General features: G+C 43.3%; 1 protein-coding gene across 2 annotated transcripts; it reads right to left on the bottom strand.

Moving 5' to 3' along the window:
• Positions 1 to 39: 39 nt before the first annotated feature.
• Positions 40 to 11,396, bottom strand: LOC139413427 (glycosyltransferase 8 domain-containing protein 1-like). Of its 2 annotated transcripts, none has more exons than XM_071160794.1 (10): positions 11,308 to 11,396; positions 11,065 to 11,111; positions 3,412 to 3,510; positions 3,019 to 3,235; positions 2,793 to 2,910; positions 2,286 to 2,370; positions 2,081 to 2,193; positions 1,766 to 1,932; positions 1,514 to 1,626; positions 40 to 1,091 (listed from the first exon to the last, which is right to left on the bottom strand). In XM_071160794.1, the coding sequence occupies exons 2-10, from the start codon at positions 11,078 to 11,080 to the stop codon at positions 907 to 909; spliced, it is 1,113 nt and encodes a 370-aa protein (XP_071016895.1). In that variant the 5' UTR covers positions 11,081 to 11,111; positions 11,308 to 11,396; the 3' UTR covers positions 40 to 906. The 2 variants fall into 2 exon arrangements, with proteins under 2 accessions (XP_071016895.1, XP_071016894.1); XM_071160793.1 differs by having other exon boundaries at positions 11,203 to 11,362.
• Between the last annotated feature and the right edge of the window lie 9,158 nt (positions 11,397 to 20,554).

Genomic DNA, 20,554 nt, shown 5'->3' with positions numbered 1-20,554 from the left:
AGTAATTGTTAAAATGGTGTTAACATAACCAAGACTCCAGGTAGTTGACTTGGTTTTATTAAGCTTCTTTTACAAAAGGATGACACAATTTGAATATTTATCTGCTAGAATAATACTTTGTACAAAAATAAGCCCTGACAGACTTGTAACAGCTGTAAGCAATCACATCAGGAGGCGTGTAGTGGTTGAGAATACTTTAAAATAAAAACCATAGCAGTCCCATGTGACTCCGTTGGTAGAGCATAGTGTGGTTTTGATTCCCACGGGCAACCAGTACGAGAATGTATGCACTCTAGATAAGTGTCAATGATTGTAAATAAGCTATTCGACACATGTATTGATACCATAGTGGTTTGTGTATACCATTATAGCCATCCTTTGCAAAATGCAATCAAGAGAAAGGATAGTAGGCTTCAAGCTTGTTTCTAACTATTTGTTGTGTAAAGTTTAGTGTTGTGGTAGTGATATACAAAAGAGTTAAAGTGCGAGACAACCAGCAGTAACAAAGATTGAATCATTCTGTCAGAACAAGGTTTAAAGTAAAAGTCTAAGGAAAGAGGCAATATTGGCAAATTGTTAGAGGGCTCGTTCCTGAACACAGGCACAGGATTATCTTGTCTCATGAAGCTAAGCATAGAACCATGGGGCATCTCAACAGTTATGGAGCTGCATTTGCATTGATGTGAAAAAAGACAGACCACTACTAAACTATTGAGATGTATCGTATGACATGTCTATCTGTAACATGCCGCTGTCTCTGCCTGAGATCTACATCATCACTGCATGGTAAACAGTAGACACATCACTGGAATGGGCTTGCATCACGTTAGGGTTCCTGAGAAGTCACTGGGAGGACAGACAGGTAGAGGCAGACTAGCTGTCGTCTGGGCACATCCCTGCTTTAGTCTACTTGTCCCCTGCATGTTTCCGAACTGGATGGAATTTACGCATGGGGTCCTGAATGTACCACTTGTCCCAGACTTCGGTGAATGAAGAGGTCCTGGACCATGGTTTGTAATGTCCGTTCCAATGGAGGAGTTTGGCAGCTTTCACAAACTGGGGAGAGTAGCGGTTTCCAGCACCAGTAGCCCCTGAAAATAGAGCAATACTGAGTTTCTATGCAAACAAAGGCCAATAGCTCGCTAGTTTATAGGACTATAAACTGTACAAGCCAATAAATTAGGCTGCCAGTCAGAAAGGGCAATGATGATACTGTAACAACCTTTGTTTGTACTTTATTATACAACATTGCATCACTAAGTGTGCCAGGGCTGTCTGCAGCTCATTGTTAGGGAAACATGGAGACAGACAGCAAACCCCCCCCCCCCCCGAACAGTTCCTTCTCAACTTCTCTTACCCCCGCACATGTGCTCTCTCCACTGCAAGTGCAAAAACATTTGTGGGAAAACAGCTGTTGGCTCAGTGGGGAAACTCGCTACATTATATGAAGTCTGATATGAAGGCTATCTAATCAAATACTATGGTCTGTCGAGAAATGTGTAACAGCTCTTACCTAGGTGTCTGACGTGCCACATGGGGTCGATGCTGGAGTGGTGTTTGTAGAAGACAATGAGCAGGGGAGGTGTGGTAATACTCTCTGCCAGGGTCTTACTGTAGAGGTCCTCTCTGACAATATAATAAAATTAAAGCAAATAAACTCAAACTGAGTGCTTTACAATAGTCTACAATCTGTGGGAGGTTTTTTTCATCTCTGGAGGGCTGTGGGAATTCTGACTGTGGCTGTGTGGCCCTCCAGGTGACTTACTGTGCGTTGAGCTCCATCCAGTGTTCCAGTTGGTTGGTGATGTTCTGACGCTTCCACTCCGTCAGGTTGGCCACAATCACTCCGGGATTAAAGGAACACGTGTTAGCTCTCATGCCCAGCTTCTTGATGGCCTCTTTTTTAAAGTCCAGGAAGCCAATGTAATTGTTCTAAAGGAATACATACTTGAGAAGATTAAATCATTGCCAATATTTGATATATGACACAAAGTACAAAAAAATATGCTTTCACATCATTAGTTTTTATACAGAGGCTTTAATCACTTTTTTTTTTTTGCCTACAGCTGGTGTTGTGTACCTGGTTCCCGGCCCCTCGAACGATGCCCTTTGCGGATGCAGAATCACAGTCGTCTGAGAACGCAGCTGCGTGACCAGACTTTAGGCTTGTGTCAAAAAGCTCTTGGATGTCCCCTGCAAACATGTTTACTTCTCATTCTTTATTCTCTTTCAGTTAAGAAATAATCTTACTGTGCAAAACATTATCATGTTCAGTTAAGAGCTACCTTGTACAATGATGTCATCATCCAAATAAATGGCCTTTTCTGCATCTGGTATGAATGCCGGCATGTAAAATCTGGCAAAGGTCAACTAAAACAAAACAAATAAAGCAAACGAGTAGTATTAATATTAACAGCAGTATGTATAGTGTGTCATTTTGGAGTAACTTTTATTGTAAATAAGAATAGAATAAACAGTTCTCCCGAAATGGATGAAAATACCCTCAAATTTAAATAAAACTGTTTGTCACATACCATGAAATGCTTACTTACAAGCCCTTAACCAACAATAAGGTTCAAGAAAGAGTTAAGAAAATATTTACCAAATAAACTAAAGTTAAAAATAATAATAATTAAAGATGAGTCTGCACTTAACCTCATAGTCATTGTATCATTTAAAATTCAAAATGCTAGACTACAGAGCCAAAATAAATTGTCACTGTCCCAATACTTTAGGAGCTCACTGTATTATCTATGAATATCAACATCTATAATAGATGTGGTCTGCCTCACCGGTTTCACAGAGTCAAGCTTCTGAGGATTTTTGGTAATCTTCCCATTGAGAAGTTGGGGCTCAAATATGATGATCTTGTGCTTGACATTGTTAAGCTGAGTCTTAGTCATCCACACTCTGGGGATTGAAATGGGCATTAAAAACGCTAACATCATTCAGCCTCAAACAAGTCTCTGTTGTGCTTTTTATTAACAGCATGGCAGAGGTAACGTGTTAATCACTCACTTGAGGTGATCCACAGTGTCATTCATGGTCACAATGTTGAACACAATGTTGGCTTTGCTGTTCTGGTAGACACTGTTCATGGCAGCCACCACAGCTCCCAGTCTCTCCTCCGCAGCAGTAATGACCACTGGGATCTTCTCCCCAGTTCTCACAAGGTCTGGTCTGAGCTCAGGAGAAAACTCAGACTCAAATGGCAGAATCATACCTGGCACTGCATCTGTAAGAAGAACATTCAGTTCAGTTCAGTTTAGATCTGGGTGTTCTTTAATGCAGTCAGCAGTATAAAGACCCCACAATGCAGAACACTACACATATCCATCAGCACCCTAAATGTTGTATGAGAAAACAGAGTGTTTAAAAATTGCACCCACTACCAGATATGGAAACATTTACCTGGATTCTCACTTCTAAGGAAGTCATTGAGATTCAGGAGATTCCGTTGCACGATGATCAGAAATGCTACTGCCAGCAGCACAAGGATGGCCACATTTACTGAAAAATACAGAGCAGGGAGAAGAAAGGATGAGAACATCTTAAGAGACAGCCCTAAGGCCAGAGGATGGCGATATTGAGTCGTTTCATCTTGCATTGCTTTTGGACAGTAAGATGAAACGACTCAATATCGCCATCTGCTGGCCTTTGGACTTACTCTTTAGATGTTCTCATCTTACTGAAGAAAAGTGTTCCATACAGTTCAGTCACGGATCCCCTTCCTGACAACACTAATTATAGCACCATAGAAATAAAAACAAAAATATATTTTAAGCTCCTTGAATTGTTTGTCCCCTCATAAAGTAGCTTCTGTGCGAATTACATGTCACAAAAAATTATCCCAACACTTTCCTTGACTGCTGTAGGATGACTTGGACATGATTTGGCGTGAAAATGAAAAGAGGGTCCTCACAAATCACATTTCTATCCACAGGTTAAGAGAGTAAAATCATACCATATAAAAAAAAAACCACAACAGCTGTGATGGAAACAGTAATTTTCTTTACAATTTAAAAAATGCCAACAGATCATTTGTTCGTTTGACAGTGGGATCTTTTTGTGTCTGTAAAATTAATTATGCGAGAAATGGCAGTGGAAACACCTTTATGCGCAAATATTAATATACTGTAACAACCATCATATCGAAGTAAACTTGGAGTGATGCAATGACATGGTGTGTAATCCTCCCACTATGACTCGGGAAACCATGCAGTTTATTAGGCTACAGATTAAATACATTATGATGAACTTCTCATGGTGGTGAAAGTGCACGGTGATCTTGATGCTCCTTTTCAATAAATATTGAGAGTCATATTCTGGTGGCATCATTGGTGGGAAAAAGTACTCAAACTTGAGTAAAAGTAAAGATACCTTAATAGAAAATGACTCCCAGTAAAAAAAAAAAGAGTCACCTAGTAAAATACTACTTGAGTAAAAGTCTAAAAGTATTTGGTTTTAAATATACTTAAGTGTCACAAGTAAATGGAATTGCTAAAATGTACTTAAGTATCAAATGTAAAAGTATAAACCATTACAAATTCCTTATATTAAGCAAACCAGACGGCACCATTTTCCTATTATTTTTTATTGACTTGGGGCGGCTAGTGGTTAGCGCGTTGGGCCTGCAATTGAAAGGTTGCTGGATCGAATCCCCGAGCTGACAAGGTAAAAAATAATTTGTTCTGCCACTGAACAAGTCAGTTAACCCACTGTTCCCTGGTAGGCTGTCATTGTAAATAAGATTTTTTTTCTTAACCAACTTGCCTAGTTAAATAAAAAGGTACAAATTAAAAAAATTCAGACAAAATTTACAAACGAAGCATTTGTGTTTAGTGAGTCCACCAGATCAGAGACAGTAGGGATGACAAGAGGTGTTCTCTTGATAAGTGAGTGAATTGGATCATTTTCCTTTCAAAATATAACACACCTTTGTGTGTCAGGGAAAAAGTATGGAGTAAAGAAATATATTATTTTCTTTAGGAATGTAGTGAGGTAAAAGTCAAAGTTGACAAAAATAAAAATAGTAAAGTACAGATAATCCCCCCAAAAACGACTTAAGTAGTACATCACCACTGGGTGACGTGATTATCTTGAATCCAAGATGGCGTTAGCAGTCAAACGTCTGTCCTTCGTCTTGTCCTATGTATATCATTTTATATATTTTTCTTTGCATATATTTTCTAAACCTCGACTTCAAAATACTCTCCTGCAACCCGCCTCACCCAATGTGGTGTGGATCTGTTTTTTCTAAAGTATTTTTATTTACCTCGGAACCGGAATTCCCCAACAGAAGCTAGCCAGCTCACTAGCTACTAGTCAGCTAACCACCGCTAGCGGTCATCAGCTAACCTTTAGCTCAGAAACCTCTCGTCAGTTTGTACAATGCGATTCATAACGGACCTATTTTCTCTTTCTTCTTGCCCCTTCTTTTTCAAGACCTCTGCAATCCGCTCTGGCATGCTGTCAATTAACTTCTGGGCCACATCCTGACTGATGGCAGCCCATTATTGCATAATCAATGCTTGGAGTTTGTCAGAATTTGGGGGTTTTTGTTTGTCCACCCGCCTCTTGAGGATTGGCCACAAGTTCAATGGGATTAAGGTCCGGGGAGTTTCCTGACCATGGACCAAAAATATTGATGTTTTGTTCCACTTATGGCAAGGTGCTCCATCATGCTGGAACAAAGGCATTGTTCGTCACCAAACTGTTCCTGGATGGTTGGGATAAGTTACTCTCGGAGGATGTGTTGGTACCATTCTTTATTCATGGCTGTGTTCCTAGGCAAAATTGTGCGTGAGCCCACTCCCTTGGCTGAGAAGCAACCCCACACATGAATGGTCTCAGGATGCTTTACTGTTGGCATGACACAGGACTGATGGTGGCGCTCACCTTGTCTTCTCCGGACAAGCTTTTTTCCGGATGCCCCAAACAATCGGAAAGGGGATTCATCAGAGAAAATGACTTTACCCCAGTCCTCAGCTGTCCAATCCCTGTACCTTTTGCAGAATATCAGTCTGTCCCTCATGTTTTTCCTGGAGAGAAGTGGCTTCTTTGCTGCCCTTCTTGATACCAGGCCATCCTCCAAAAGTCTTCGCCTCATTGTGCGTGCAGATGCACTCACACCTGCCTGCTGCCATTCCAGAGCAAGCTCTGTACTGGTGGTGCCCCGATCCTGCAGCTGAATCAACTTTAGGAGACGGTCCTGGCGCTTGCTGGACTTTCTTGGGCGCCCTGAAGCCTTCTTCACAACAATTGAACCCCTCTCCTTGAAGTTCTTGATGATCCGATAAATGGTTGATTTAGGTGCAATCATACTGGCAGCAATATCCTTGCCTGTGAAGCCCTTTTTGTGCAAAGTAATGATGACGGCGCGTGTTTCCTTGCAGGTAGCCATGGTTGACAGAGGAGAACAATGATTCCAAGCATCACCCTCTTTTTGAAGCTTCCAGTCTGTTATTCGAACTCAGTAAGCATGACAGAGTGATCTCCAGCCTTGTCCTCGTCAAAACTAACACCTGTGTTAACAAGAGAACCACTAGTCCTTTTGTGGCAGGGCTGAAATGCAGTGGGAATGTTTTTGGGAAATTCAGTTCATTTGCATGGCAAAGAGGGACTTTGCAATTAATTGCAATTCATCTGATCACTTTTCAGACTTTGTGAAAATAAATATTTGTGTCATTCTCAAAATGACACTTGCTTCTTTTACTCTCTGTTCTGAACATACTAGATCACCAGTTCTGATAGCCTTTAGCAGTACCCTTATCCTACTCCTCCTCTGTTCTTCTGGTGACGTAGAGGTTAATCCAGGCCCTGCAGTGCCTAGCTCCACTCCTACTTCCCAGGTGATCTCATTTGTTGACTTCTGTAACCGTAAAAGCCTTGGTTTCATGCATGTTAACATTAGAAGCTTACTCCCTAAGTTTGTTTTATCCACTGCTTTAGCACACTCTGCCAACCCGGATGTCCTAGCCGTGTCTGAATCCTGGCTTAGGAAGACCACCAGAAACCCTGACAGTTCCATCCCTAACTATAACATTTTCCAACAAGATAGAACTGCCAAAGGGGCTGGTGTTGCAATCTACTGCAGAGATAGCCTGCAGAGATCTGTCTTACTATCCAGGTCTGTACCCAAACAATTTGAGCTTCTACTTTTAAAAATCCACCTTTCCAGAAACAAGTCTCTCACCGTTGCCGCTTGCTATAAACCACCCTCTGCCCCCAGCTGTGCCTTGGGGGGCATTCAATTCACATTTGGTGTCCATCCATCTATCTTCAGAGCTCGTGCTGCTAGGTGACCTAAACTGGGACATGCTTAACACCCTGCCCATCCTACAATCTAAGCTTGATGCCCACAATCTCACACAAAATATCAATGAACCCACCAGGTACAACCCCAAATTCATAAATACGGGCACCTTCATAGATATTCCGAACCAACTTGCCCTTCAAAATACACCTCTGCTGTTTTCAACCAAGATCTCAGCGATCACTGTCTCATTGCCTGCATCCGTAATGGGTCTGCGGTCAAACGAACAACTCTCATCACTGTCAAACGCTCCCTAAAACACTTCAGCGAGCGGGCCTTTCTAATCGAACTGGCCCGGGTATCCTGGAAGGATATTGACCTCATCCCGTCAGTAGAGGATGACTGGCTATTCTTTAAAAAGTGCCTTCCTCACCATCTTAAATAAGCATGCCCCATTCAAAAAAAAATTGAACCAGGAACAGATATAGCCCTTGGTTCTCTCCAGAACTGACTGCCTTTGACCAGCACAAAAACAAACTGTGGCGTTCTGCATTAGCATCGAAAAGCCCCCGTGATATGCAACTTTCAGGGAAGATAGGAACCAATACACACAGGCAGTTAGGAAAGCTAAGGCTAGCTTTTTCAAGTAGAAATTTGCATCCTGTAGCACAAACTCTAAAATGTTCTAGGACACTGTAAAGTCCATGGAGAATAAGAGCATGTCCTCCCAGCTGCCCACTGCACTGAGGCTAGGAAACACTCACCACCGATAAATCCACTAGAATTGAGAATTTCAATAACCATTTTTCTACAGCTGGCCATGCTTTCCACCTGGCTACCCCTACCCCGGTAAACAGCCCTACACCCCCCACAGAAACTCACCCAAGCCTCCCCATTTCTCCTTCACCCAAATCCAGATAACTGATGTTCTGAAAGAAATGCAAAATCTGGACCCCCACAAATCAGACGGGCTAGACAATCTGGACCCTCTCTTTCTAAAATTATCTTCCGAAATTGTTGCAAACCCTATTACTAGCCTGTTCAACCTCTTTAGTATCGTCTGACATGCCCAAAGATTGGAAAGATGCCGCGGTCATCCCCCTCTTCAAAGGGGGAGACACTCTAGACCCAAACTGCTACAGACCTATATCTATCCTACCCTGTCATTCTAAGGTCTTCGAAAGCCAAGATAAACAGATCACTGACCATCTCGAATCCCACCGTACCTTCTCTACTATACAATCTGGTTTCAGAGCTGGTCATGGGTGCACCTCAGCCACGCTCAAGGTCCTAAACGATATCATAACCACCATTGATAAGAGACATTACTGTGCAGCCGTATTCATCGACCTGGCCAAGGCCTTCGACTCTGTCAATCACCACATTCTTATTGGCAGACTCAACAGCCTTGGTTTCTCAAATGATTGCCTCGCCTGGTTCACCAACTACTTCTCTGATAGAGTTCGGTGTGTCAAATCGGAGGGCCTGTTGTCCGGACCTCTGCGGGGGGTCTCTATGGGGGTGCCACAGGGTTCAATTCTCGGGCCAGCTCTCTTCTCTGTATACATCAATGACGTTGCGCTTGCTGCTGGTGATTCTCTGATCCACCTCTATGCAGACGACACCCTTCTGTATACCTCTGGCCCTTCTTTGGAGACTGTGTTAACTAACCTCCAGACGAGCTTCAATGCCATACAACTCTCCTTCAGTGTCTTCCAACTGCTCTTAAATGCAAGTAAAACTAAATGCATGCTCCTCAACCGATCGCTGCATGCACCTGCCTGCCCGTCCAACATCACTACTCTGGACGGTTCAGACTAAGAATATGTGGACAACTACAAATACCTAGGTGTCTGGTTAGACTGTAAACTCTCCTTCCAGACTCACATTAAGAATCTCCAGTCCAAAATTAAATCTAGAATTGACTTCATATTTTGCAACAAAGCATCCTTCACTCATGCTGCCAAACATGCCCTCGTAAAACTGACCCTCCTACCGATCCTCGACTTCGGTGATGTCATTTACAAAATAGCCTCCAACACTCTACTCAACAAATTGGATGCAGTCTATCACAGTGCCATCCGTTTTTGTCACCAAATCCCCATATACTACCCACCACTTTGACCTGTATGCTCTCATTGGCTGGCCCTCGCGTCATACTCGTCACCAAACCCAATGGCTCCAAGTCATCTACAAGTCTCTTCTAGGTAAAGCCCTGCCTTATCTCTGCTCACTGGTCACCATAGCCGCACCCACCCGTAGCACGAGCTCCAGCAGGTATATCTCACTGGTCAGCCCCAAAGCCAATTCTTCATTTGGCCGCCTTTCCTTCCAGTTCTCTGCTGCCAATGACTGGAACAAACTGCAAAAATCACTGAAGCTGGAGACTCATATCTCCCTCACTAGCTTTAAGCACCAGCTGTCAGAGCAGCTCACAGATCACTGCACCTGCACATAGCCCATCTGTAAATAGCCCATCCATCATACTGTATTTATTTATTTATTTAGCTCCTTTGCACCACAGTACCTCGACTTGCACATTCATCTTCTGCACATCTACCATTCCAGTGTTTAATTGCTATATTGTAATTACTTCGCCACCATGGCCTATTTATTGCCTTACCTCCCTTATCCTACCTCATTTGCACACTGTATATATACTTTTTCTACTGTATTATTGACTGTATGTTTGTTTATTCCATGTGTAACTCTGTGTTGTTGTATGTGTCGAACTGCTTTGCTTGATCTTTGCCAGGTCGCAGTTGTAAATGGGAACTTGTTCTCAACTAGCCTTCCTGGTTAAATAAAGGTGAAAAAAAATAATAATTAGACACTGACTGCCGTTTGACAAATAAAAATATTCTCGCTCTTATCCATAATAATCTCATCATGTATACTAGTTTACCCGCACAGCATACCTGCACTGTATCTGAGAGATGATGGCTAGAGCGCATGTACCAAGACAAAAGTAGGCACAATTACTATTTAATTCAACAGTTTGTGACAAGTTGAAAATGCGATGACAAGTATTTTATTTATTTTTTTACTCCCCTTTTTCTCCCCAATTTTGCCATATCCAAATTGGTAGTTGCAGTCTGGTCTCATCGCTGCAACTCCATTACGGACTCGGGAGAGGCGAAAGTCTGCCAAGCCGTACAATGCACACTTAACCCGGAAGCCAGCCGCACCAATGTGTCGGAGGAAACACCATACACCTGGCGACCATGTCAGCGTGCATGCGCCCGGCCCGCAACACAAGAGTCGCTTGAGCACGATGGGACAAGGACATCTCTGCCGGCAAAACCCTCCCCTAACCCGAAAGACGCTGGGCCAATTTTGCGTCTCCTCACGGGTCTCCCAGTTGCGACACAGCCCGGTATCAAACCAGGATCTGTAGTAACACAGCCAGCACTGCCTTAAACTGCTGTGCTACTCGAGAGGCCCTCGGTACATGAAAATGTAAGCAAATTTTTGGGGGAATATTCACATGAAAATGTGTCACCAATTGGAAGGAAACCTTGTTACTGTGAGGATGTTAATAGTAAGATGTGCAATGACATTTTGTTTCAACATTTTATTTATTTACTTCGGAAAAGCGTCCCTTTTCTAAAAGTGACATTTAATTAAATAACTAAAATAGTGTAAACTGCAGCCACTTATTTCCCTTCATAGTTTGTTTGCCTAAGCATGACCATCATACACACCACATTTTACCAAACATGGCTTTTTTTCTTCTTCAGTAAATGGACTGTGTGGGGGGGCTAGTTACCCCACATTGTTGCAAATGTATGTAATGTAACAACACTGACCTCTCCGTAATGACATCGCGTCGTCATCTGCTGCTCTCCTTGTTAGCCTGCACAGAAAGTAAACGAAGTAATGAAGCAGAATATGTAATAATGAGCCATACAGAAAACGAAGTACTTTTAATTTAACGGAGAATTTACCACCGTCTCACAAATAAGCACATGAAGAAATGGGATGGATCTGCTATGAATAAACCAAGTCAAATTCGTTTTAAAATAATATATAAACACATGCATCCTACTCACAGACATAAAAAAAAATCACATCAAAAGCCAAAGTGCCAACTCAACATCAACAAGTCTGTCGCCCGTGAATGGTTGTCGCTAGTTAATACAGCTACAAAGTCATAAACTCCGCCTATTTCTACCATTTCTCTTCTTAAAATATTTTAAACCTAACCCAAACCTTAACCACACTGCTAACTTTATGCCTAACCATAACCACAAATTAAGACCAAAAAGCTCATTTTAGTTTTATGATTTTTTATAGGCAATTTTGACTTTGTATATGTGCTATCTAGTGGAAAACCCCGTTCCATTGAATGGCCGGTAAAGATAGTTGCCTACGTATTTGCCTGTATTTAAATCGCGAAGTCTAACGTAGAATAATGATACATTCCAAAGGAGTTCACTGTCACAACATCAGTTTAACGTTGAATTTGATCAGTATTTAGATATTTGTATGTCGTATGTCGTATATGAAGTGGGATTGCTTGATAAACGGACGAGAAGCACAGTGTGAAGCTTCACAAGCATCGTGCTTCAATCAGGGGAGAACGAATGCGTTGAACGGATGTGGGTGGAGCTATGTCTACATATGGGTGTTAATTAAAAAAAATAACTGACAAAATCTCTGATGAAAGCCTTGAGGCCAATACGTCAAGATTAATAACGAGCAGTGATACTAGAAAATAAATAAATATATATAAAAAATGCTTAATTAAGAAGAGTGATACTAGCAAGAGTAGTGTGCTTATCTTATTTTTCGTATCTAATGCAGGGAAACAGAAATCGTTTAAACTAATTTCTACCAGCATGTCACATGTGCAACAAGGAGACAAAACTCTAAATCCACACACAGGAATGCATAAAAAGCTCTCCCTCACCTCCCTTTTTTTAACCTTGAAAAACGGTTGCTAAGCCACAGGATTGTTTTGCTAGCACAGACTGGAATATGTTTCAGGATTCATCCGATGGCATTGCGGAGTTTACCACATCAGTCACCGGCTTCATTAATAAGTGCATCAATGATGTTGTCCCCACAGTGACCGTATATATCCCAACCAGAAGCCATGGATTACAGGCAACATCCGCACTGAGCTAAAGGCTAGAGCTGCCGCTTTTAAGGAGCGGGACACTAATCCGGATGCTTATATAGAACTCCTGCTACGACCTCCGACGGGCCATCAAACAGGCAAAGCATCAATAGAGGACTAAGTTCAAATCCAAACACGCTGGCGCTGACGATCGTCGGATGTGGCAGGACTTGAAAACTCACAGATTACAAAGCGAAACCCAGTCACCAGCTGCACACTGACAGGAGCCTACCAAATAAGCTAAATGCCTTCAGTGCTCACTTCGAGGCAAGCAACACCGAACAATGCATGAGAGCACCAGCTGTTCCGGTTGACTGTGTAATCATGCTGTCCGTAGCCGATATGAGTAAGAATTTAAACAGGTTAAAATTCACAGGGCCAGATGGATTACCAGAACGCTTACTCAGAGCATGCGCTGACCAGCTGCCAAGTGTCTTCACTGACATTTTCAACCTCTCCCTGACCCAGTCTGTATCCACCACGCTGACCCAAACCACCACGCTGACCCTCAACATGGGCTGCCTCAGGGGTGTGTGATTAGTCCTCTCCTGTACTCCCTGTTCACCCATGACAGCATGGCCACGGACGACTCCAACACCATCATTAAGGCTGTTGACTAAACAGTATGGTGGAAGGACAACAACCTCTCCCTCAATGTCAGCAAGACAAGGAGCTGATCGTGGACTACAATCAACAAAGGGCCGAGCACACCTCAATTCTCTTCCCCCTCAGGATGCTGAAAAGATTTGGCATGGGCCCACATACCTTAAAAAATGTTGACATGTGCACCATTGAGAGCCTCTTGACTGGCTGCATCAACGCTTGGTATGGCACCTACTTTACATTCGACCGCAAGGCGCTTCAGAGGTTAGTGCTTACGACCCAGTATATCACTGGGGCTGAGCTCCCTGCCATTCAGGCGGTGTCAGAGGAAGTCCCTAAAAATGGTCAAAGACTCCAAACACCCAAGTCATAGACTGTTCTCTCTGCTACCTCACGGTAAACAGAAATACCTTATTTAAATAAGTATTCAGACCCTTCGCTATGAGACTCAAAATTGAGCTCAGGTGCATCATGTTTCCATTGATCATCCTTGAGAGTCCACCTGTGGTAAAATCAATTGATTGGACATGATTTGGAAAGGCACACACCTGTTTATATAAGGTCTGACAGTTGACAGTGCATGTCAGGGGAAAAAACAAGCCATGAGGCCGAAGGAATTGTCCGTAGAGTTTTGATACAGGATTGGGTCGAGGCACAGATCTGGGGAAGGGTACCAAAAGATTTCTGCAGCATTGAAGGTCCCCAAGAACACAGTGGCCTCATGGCGTCATTCTTAAATAGAAGATTTTTTGGAACCACCAAGACTCTTCCTAGAGCTGGCCACGGCTGAACTGAACAATCGGGGGAGAAGTGCCTTGGTCAGGGAGGTGACCAAGAACCCAATGGTCACTCTCACACAGCTCCAGAGTTCCTCTGTAGAGATGGGAGAACCTTCCAGAAGGACAACCATCTCTGCAGCACTCCACTAATCAGGCCTTTATGCTAGAGTGGCCAGATGGAAGCCACTCCTCAGTAAAAGACACATGACATCCTGCTTGGAGTTTGCCAAAAGGCACCGATAGACAAGATTTTCTGGTCTGATGAAACCAATATTGAACTCCTTTCCCTGAATGACAAGCGTCACGCCTGCAGGAAACTTGGCACCATCCCTACGGGAAGCATGGTGGTGGCAGCATCATGCTGTGGGGATGTTTTTCAGTGGCAGGGACTGCGAGACTAGTCAAGATCAAGGGAAAGATGAAAGGAGCAAAGTACAGAGAGATCCATGAAAACCTGCTCCAGAGTGCTCAGGACCTCAGACTGGGGTGAAGGTTCACCTTCCAACAGGACAACGACCCTAAGCACACAGCCAAGACAAAGCAGCAATGGCTTCGGGACAAGTCTCTGAATGTCCTTGCATGGCCCAGCCAGAGCCTGGACTTGAACCCAATCGAATATCTCTGGAGAGACCTGTAATATTCATATGTGTAATCCTACTGAATTGTAATTGGATGCATTTTACCTTCGTATCATATTGTGCTATGATTGGTTAATAGCACCCAGGTGGTGAGGTTATCGTCAGTTGATCATGGTATGAGACACGTGAACATGCCAGTTATAGCTAGCTAATAAAGAGCTACATTTAGAAATATCCTGTTGTACTGCATTTTATTATTTTGTACAAAGCGTGCAAATCAAGACATGGTGTCAGAGTAAAAGGACTAAAATATGGATTTTGCTGGAGTTCCTTCACATCGAATGGACTGAGAGTCTACAAACCTACCCGATGCATGGTGTAAGTTCAAACAGCATGTGGAGCTAATGTTCACTGGTCCTCTGAAGGAAACAGGAGAAGAGGAAAAGTGCAACTACCTGCTCCTCTGGATCGGTGAAAAAGGGAGAGATATTTACAACACATCGACACTTACCGAGGCTGAATCAAAGGTACTGAAAACATACTATGATCGTTTTGAAGCATATGTTGTGCCGAAGACCAATAGGAATTTCACTAGGTACAAATTCCATGAGAAAGTACAGGGAGCTAGCGAATCGTTTGAACAGTTTGTGACTGAGCTGCATCTGCTTGTGAAAGACTGTGATTATGCAAACGAGGATGAGATGGTCAGGGACCGTATTGTATTTGGAATACACTCACTGCGAGTGAGAGAGAAACTTTTGAATGTTGGGTCTGAGCTAACGCTGGACAAAGCTATCGACATAGCCATATCTCACGAGCTAGCACAGGTTTAGATGAAAACCATTTCGGGCGAAAGCACGAGCACATCACGTGAACAAGCAGTCCACACAGTCAGGTAGACATCAAAGCACACCTCTAGTGCCCAGAGAGCGTGCTTCAGAACGAGAGACAGAACTCCAAAACAGAGCAACATTGACGCAAAACTCCCCAAAACATGTGGATATTGAGGATACAAAGTGCATGAACAGGGAAATTGCCCAGCTAAAGGCAAACAGTGTACTAAATGTGGAAATGCAATCACTTTGTAAAAGTGTGCAGAGCTTACCGTGGAAAAACAGTACACTCAGTGAGTGAAGATGAAATGGTTATGATGGTAAACAGCTGCAGTAAAAGACACATGCACTTTCAAATGCAAATATAAGGGAAGTGACATGATGTTGGACTTTTACATTGTTGACACTCGAGCACCTGCAGTGCTAGGTCTTAAAGCATGTTTAGACATGGACCTCATCAAGCTAGTTTTATCAGTGACAGCACCAGTAGAGACAGAATATATAATGGAGGAGTTTGCTGATGTTTTTACAGGAATAGGATTATTCCCAGGAGAATGTACCATTCACCTTGTCCCAGACGCAACCCCTGTGGTCTACCCACCGAGAAAGATTCCCCTTGCTCTCCGTGCCCGTCTGAAGAAAGAGTTGGATTCCATGGAGCAATCTGACATAGTCATCAAGGTTACAGAACCGACAGATTGGGTAAACGTGTTAGTGGTGGTGGAGAAACCACGCACAGGCAAGCTTAGAGTATGTCTTGACCCAAGAGAATTGAACAAGGCTATCAAACCCCCCTTTTACCCTTTAACAAAGCTAAATGGCATCACACACAAACTAGCAGGAGCACGCTACTTCAGTGTCATGAAAGCCAGGGCAGGCTACTGGGCTATCAAGCTCACAGAAGAGTCATCTAAGCTCACAATGTTCAACACACCGTTTTGACGCTACAGGTCTTGTTGCCTGCCTTTTGGGATTGCCACAGTCCAAGACGAGTTTCAGTGAAAGATCGACGAAGTGTACGAAGGCCTCGACAGAGTTTTGTCAATTGTGGATGACATCCTTGTGTATGGTCGAACCAAGGAGTAACACGACAGAAACCTCTGTGCGATGCTGCAAAGGTCCCGCGAGAGAGGAATTCGGCTCAACCCCGAGAAGAGCACAGTCGGCGCTACAGAGGTCAGCTACTTCGGACATCTTCTCACAGCGAATGGAATCAAGCCAGATCCACAGAAGATCTCAGCCATAAAAGAAATGGATCCACCAAAGAACCCTGCAGAGCTGGAAACAGTGCTTGGCATGGTCAACTACTTAACCAAGTTCGCAACCTCTCCAATGCTAATGCACCTCTGCGTCAGCTGCTAAAGCAGTCCAGTGAGTTCCTCTGGGACAAGCAACACAACATTGCTTTCCAGAGACTGAAATACTTGATCACGAGAGAACCAGGACCAGTCCTTGCCTACTATGACCCCAATAAAGAGCTCAGACTCCAAGTGGATGCGTCGAAGTTTGGACTAGGTGCAGTACTACTGCAAGAAGGAAAGCCCATCGGCTACGCTTCCAAATCTTTCACAGACTGTGAAATCAACAACGCTCAAATCGAAAAGGAGCTGTACGCCATTCTGTTTGGATGTAAGCGTTTCCATCTTTAAATATAGACAACAAGTCATTGTGGAATCCGACCACAAGCCCTGCGAGTCAATCATGAGGAAACCACTAGCCGCAGCCTCTCCAAGGCTACAGATCCTTCAACTACAAAAATACGACTTCACAATCACTCACCATCCAGGCAAAGACATCCCTGTCGCAGACACACTCTCCAGGACGTTTCTTACCTACAAGGACAGCAGCCTCAGACATTCAAGTGCACACTGTGTACAACAACTTACAGTGGGGCAAAAAAGTATTTAGTCAGCCACCAATTGTGCAAGTTCTCCCACTTAAAAAGATGAGAGAGGCCTGGAATTTTCATCATAGGTACACTTCAACTATGACAGACAAAATGAGAAAAAAAAATCCAGAAAATCACATTGTAGGATTTTTTATGAATTTATTTGCAAATTATGGTGGAAAATAAGTATTTGGTCACCTACAAACAAGCAAGATTTCTGGCTCTCACAGACCTGTAACTTCTTCTTTAAGAGGCTCCTCTGTCCTCCACTCGTTACCTGTATTAATGGCACCTGTTTGAACTTGTTATCAGTATAAAAGACACCTGTCCACAACCTCAAACAGTCACACTCCAAACTCCACTATGGCCAAGACCAAAGAGCTGTCAAAGGACACCAGAAACAAAATTGTAGACCTGCACCAGGTAAGCAGCTGCAATAGGTAAGCAGTTTGGTTTGAAGAAATCAACTGTGGGAGCAATTATTAGGAAATGGAAGACATACAAGACCACTGATAATCTCCCTCGATCTGGGGCTTCACGCAAGATCTCACGCGATGGGGTCAAAATGATAACAAGAACGGTGAGCAAAAATCCCAGAACCACACAGGGGGATCTAGTGAATGACCTTCAGAGAGCTGGGACCAAAGTAACAAAGCCTACCATCAGTAACATACTACGCCGCCAGGGACTCAAATCCTGCAGTGCCAGACGTGTCCCCCTGCTTAAGCCAGTACATGTCCAGGCCCGTCTGAAGTTTGCTAGAGAGCATTTGGATGATCCAGAAGAAGATTGGGAGAATGTCATATGGTCGGATGAAACCAAAATATAACTTTTTGGTAAAAACTCAACTCGTCGTGTTTGGAGGACGAAGAATGCTGAGTTGCATCCAAAGAACACCATACCTACTGTGAAGCATGGGGGTGGAAATATCATGCTTTGGGGCTGTTTTTCTGCAAAGGGACCAGGACGACTGATCCGTGTAAAGGAAAGAATGAATGGGGCCATGTATCGTGAGATTTTGAGTGAAAACCTCCTTCCATCAGCAAGGGCATTGAAGATGTAACGTGGCTGGGTCTTTCAGCATGACAATGATCCCAAACACACAGCCCGGGCAACGAAGGATTGGCTTCGTAAGAAGCATTTCAAGGTCCTGGAGTGACCTAGCCAGTCTCCAGATCTCAACCCCATAGAAAATCTTTGGAGGGAGTTGAAAGTCTGTGTTGCCCAGCAACAGCCCCCAAACATCACTGCTCTAGAGGAGATCTGCATGGAGGAATGGGCCAAAATACCAACAACAGTGTGTGAAAACCTTGTGAAGACTTACAGAAAACGTTTGACCTCTGTCATTGCCAACAAAGGGTATATAACAAAGTATTGAGATAAACTGTTGTTATTGACCAAATACTCATTTTCCACCATAATTTGCAAATAAATTCATAAAAAATCCAACAATGTGATTTTCTGGATTTTTTTTCTCATTTTGTCTGTCATAGTTGAAGTGTACCTATGATGAAAATTACAGGCCTCTCTCATCTTTTTAAGTGGGAGAACTTGCACAATTGGTGGCTGACTAAATACTTTTTTGCCCCACTGTACCAGTTAGTGACACAAAACTGAAGGAGAGCCGAGCAGAAACAGAAAAGGACTCAACTCACACAGCTGAGGAAAGTCATACAGGATGGATGGCCTGAGGAGAGGAGAAAATCCCCTTCGAGTGTCTCAGAGTTCTGGAACCATCGTGATGAACTATCACCTATCAACTGAATAATTTTCAAAGGAGAGAAAATCATAATTTCTGCCAGTTTCAGAGAAGAGATTTTGACAAAGATCCATGCTGGACACATGGGCATGGAAAAGTGCAAACAGAAAGCACTGGACGTTTTATTTTGGCCTATAATGTGCAAACAAATAGAGGACATTGCTGGTAAAATCTCGCCTGTCTTGAACGACGCCCCTCAAACACCAAAGAGCTAATGTTACCTTACTGTAACCCAGACAGATCCCTGGCAGGTCATGGCAACCGATCTGTTCACCCAGAACAACGAGGACTACAACGTAACAGTGGACTACTACAGCAGATAATTCAAACTCGACAAGCTTCACAGCAACACATCTGCAGCTGTGATACACAAGCTGAACGCAATCTTTGTCAGGAATGGCATTGTAGACTTTAATATCTGACAATGGCCCCTCTTACAAATCAAATGAGTTTGAATCCTTCACAAAAGCATGGGAGTTCACACGTCACCACAAGCCCACATTACCCTGAATGTAATGGCTTTGCTGAACAATCTGTGCAGATTGCCAAATCACTCATGGACAAAGCAAAAGCAGACAAGAGAGACCCCTACCTCAGTCTCCTTGAATACCACAACACTCCAGTTGACAACTTCAAATCACCAGCCCAGCTGTTGATGAGCCGCAGTCTTCGCTCAATCCTTCCCAGCACCAACCAGCAGCTGCAACCTGAGGTCGTCAGCTACAAGAAAATGCATGAAAAACGTGCACAGAGACATCAACAACAAAAGCGATACTACGACAGGTCAGCGAGACCACTGCCACCACTGAACGACAGAGAGTCAGTTACAATCCAGGAGCATGGCCACTGAAAGCCAGCAGTCGTCATACAGCCAGCTGACACTGAATGTTCATATCGCGTCCTCACTGCAGAAGGAGCAGTGTACCGCCGCAATCGTCGTCACCTACTGAACACAAAAGAACAATACACTGACGAGATTAACTGTTCCCCTGAAAGAGAATGTGATGGACTAAAACACACACACAGCACAACATACACCATTCTTACCTGCAACACCACAAGAACTGTTGACTGACACAGAAGCATGCTCAGCATCATATCACACAAGGTCAGGAAGAGAGGTCAAGCCCAGAGCTGTCCTAGACCTGTGAAATGTCAAAGGGTGTAGGCAGATCACTGCCCTAAAAGAGTTCCAGACTGTAAACTTGTTATTGAAAAGTTGACTTGAAATGATTTGGTATTGTATTTGTTTGAAATGTTAAGATGTCATTGCTACAGAGAAAACTGAGTTGCTGAGAATCCCTTGTTCTAAAAGTAACAGTATGCTGAATCCTTGTTTCAGAGTCTGTTATGTTGATTCAGTTGGTACAGCATAAATGGTTACTTACCCTGAGAGCATGTATTCAATTGTACAAAGCGTGCAAAACAAGACAAGACCTGACAATAGCTGTGCAGCAACGCTCCCCATCCAACCTGACAGAGCTTGAGATGATCTGCAGCGAAGAATGGAAGAAACTCCCCAAATACAGGTGATCCAAACTTGTATCATCATACCCAAGAAGACTCGAGGCTGTAATCGCCGCCAAAGATGTTTTAACAAAGTACTGAGTAAATGGTCTGAATACTTATGTAAATGTGATATTTCTGTTTTTGTATTTTTAATAAATATGCAAACATTTCTAAAATCCTGTTTTTGGTTCGTCATTATGGGGTATTGTGTGTGTGTAGATTGATGAA

This window comes from Oncorhynchus clarkii, chromosome 7, assembly GCF_045791955.1.
Source record: "Oncorhynchus clarkii lewisi isolate Uvic-CL-2024 chromosome 7, UVic_Ocla_1.0, whole genome shotgun sequence".
In the NCBI taxonomy this organism is placed as follows: Eukaryota; Metazoa; Chordata; class Actinopteri; order Salmoniformes; family Salmonidae; genus Oncorhynchus; species Oncorhynchus clarkii.
This window is presented reverse-complemented; position numbering and strand designations above follow the sequence as displayed.

Bases quoted from the DNA above. Each gene is read 5' to 3' on its own strand.
- LOC139413427 (XM_071160793.1), bottom strand. From the start codon at position 11,225: ATGTGCTTATTTGTGAGACGGTG. The intron at 2,371-2,792 runs GTGAGGCAGACC...GTTTTGTTTTAG, and splicing joins AGCTTGACTCTGTGAAACCG to TTGACCTTTGCCAGATTTTA. The intron at 1,933-2,080 runs GTACACAACACC...GTATTCCTTTAG, and splicing joins TTCGAGGGGCCGGGAACCAG to AACAATTACATTGGCTTCCT.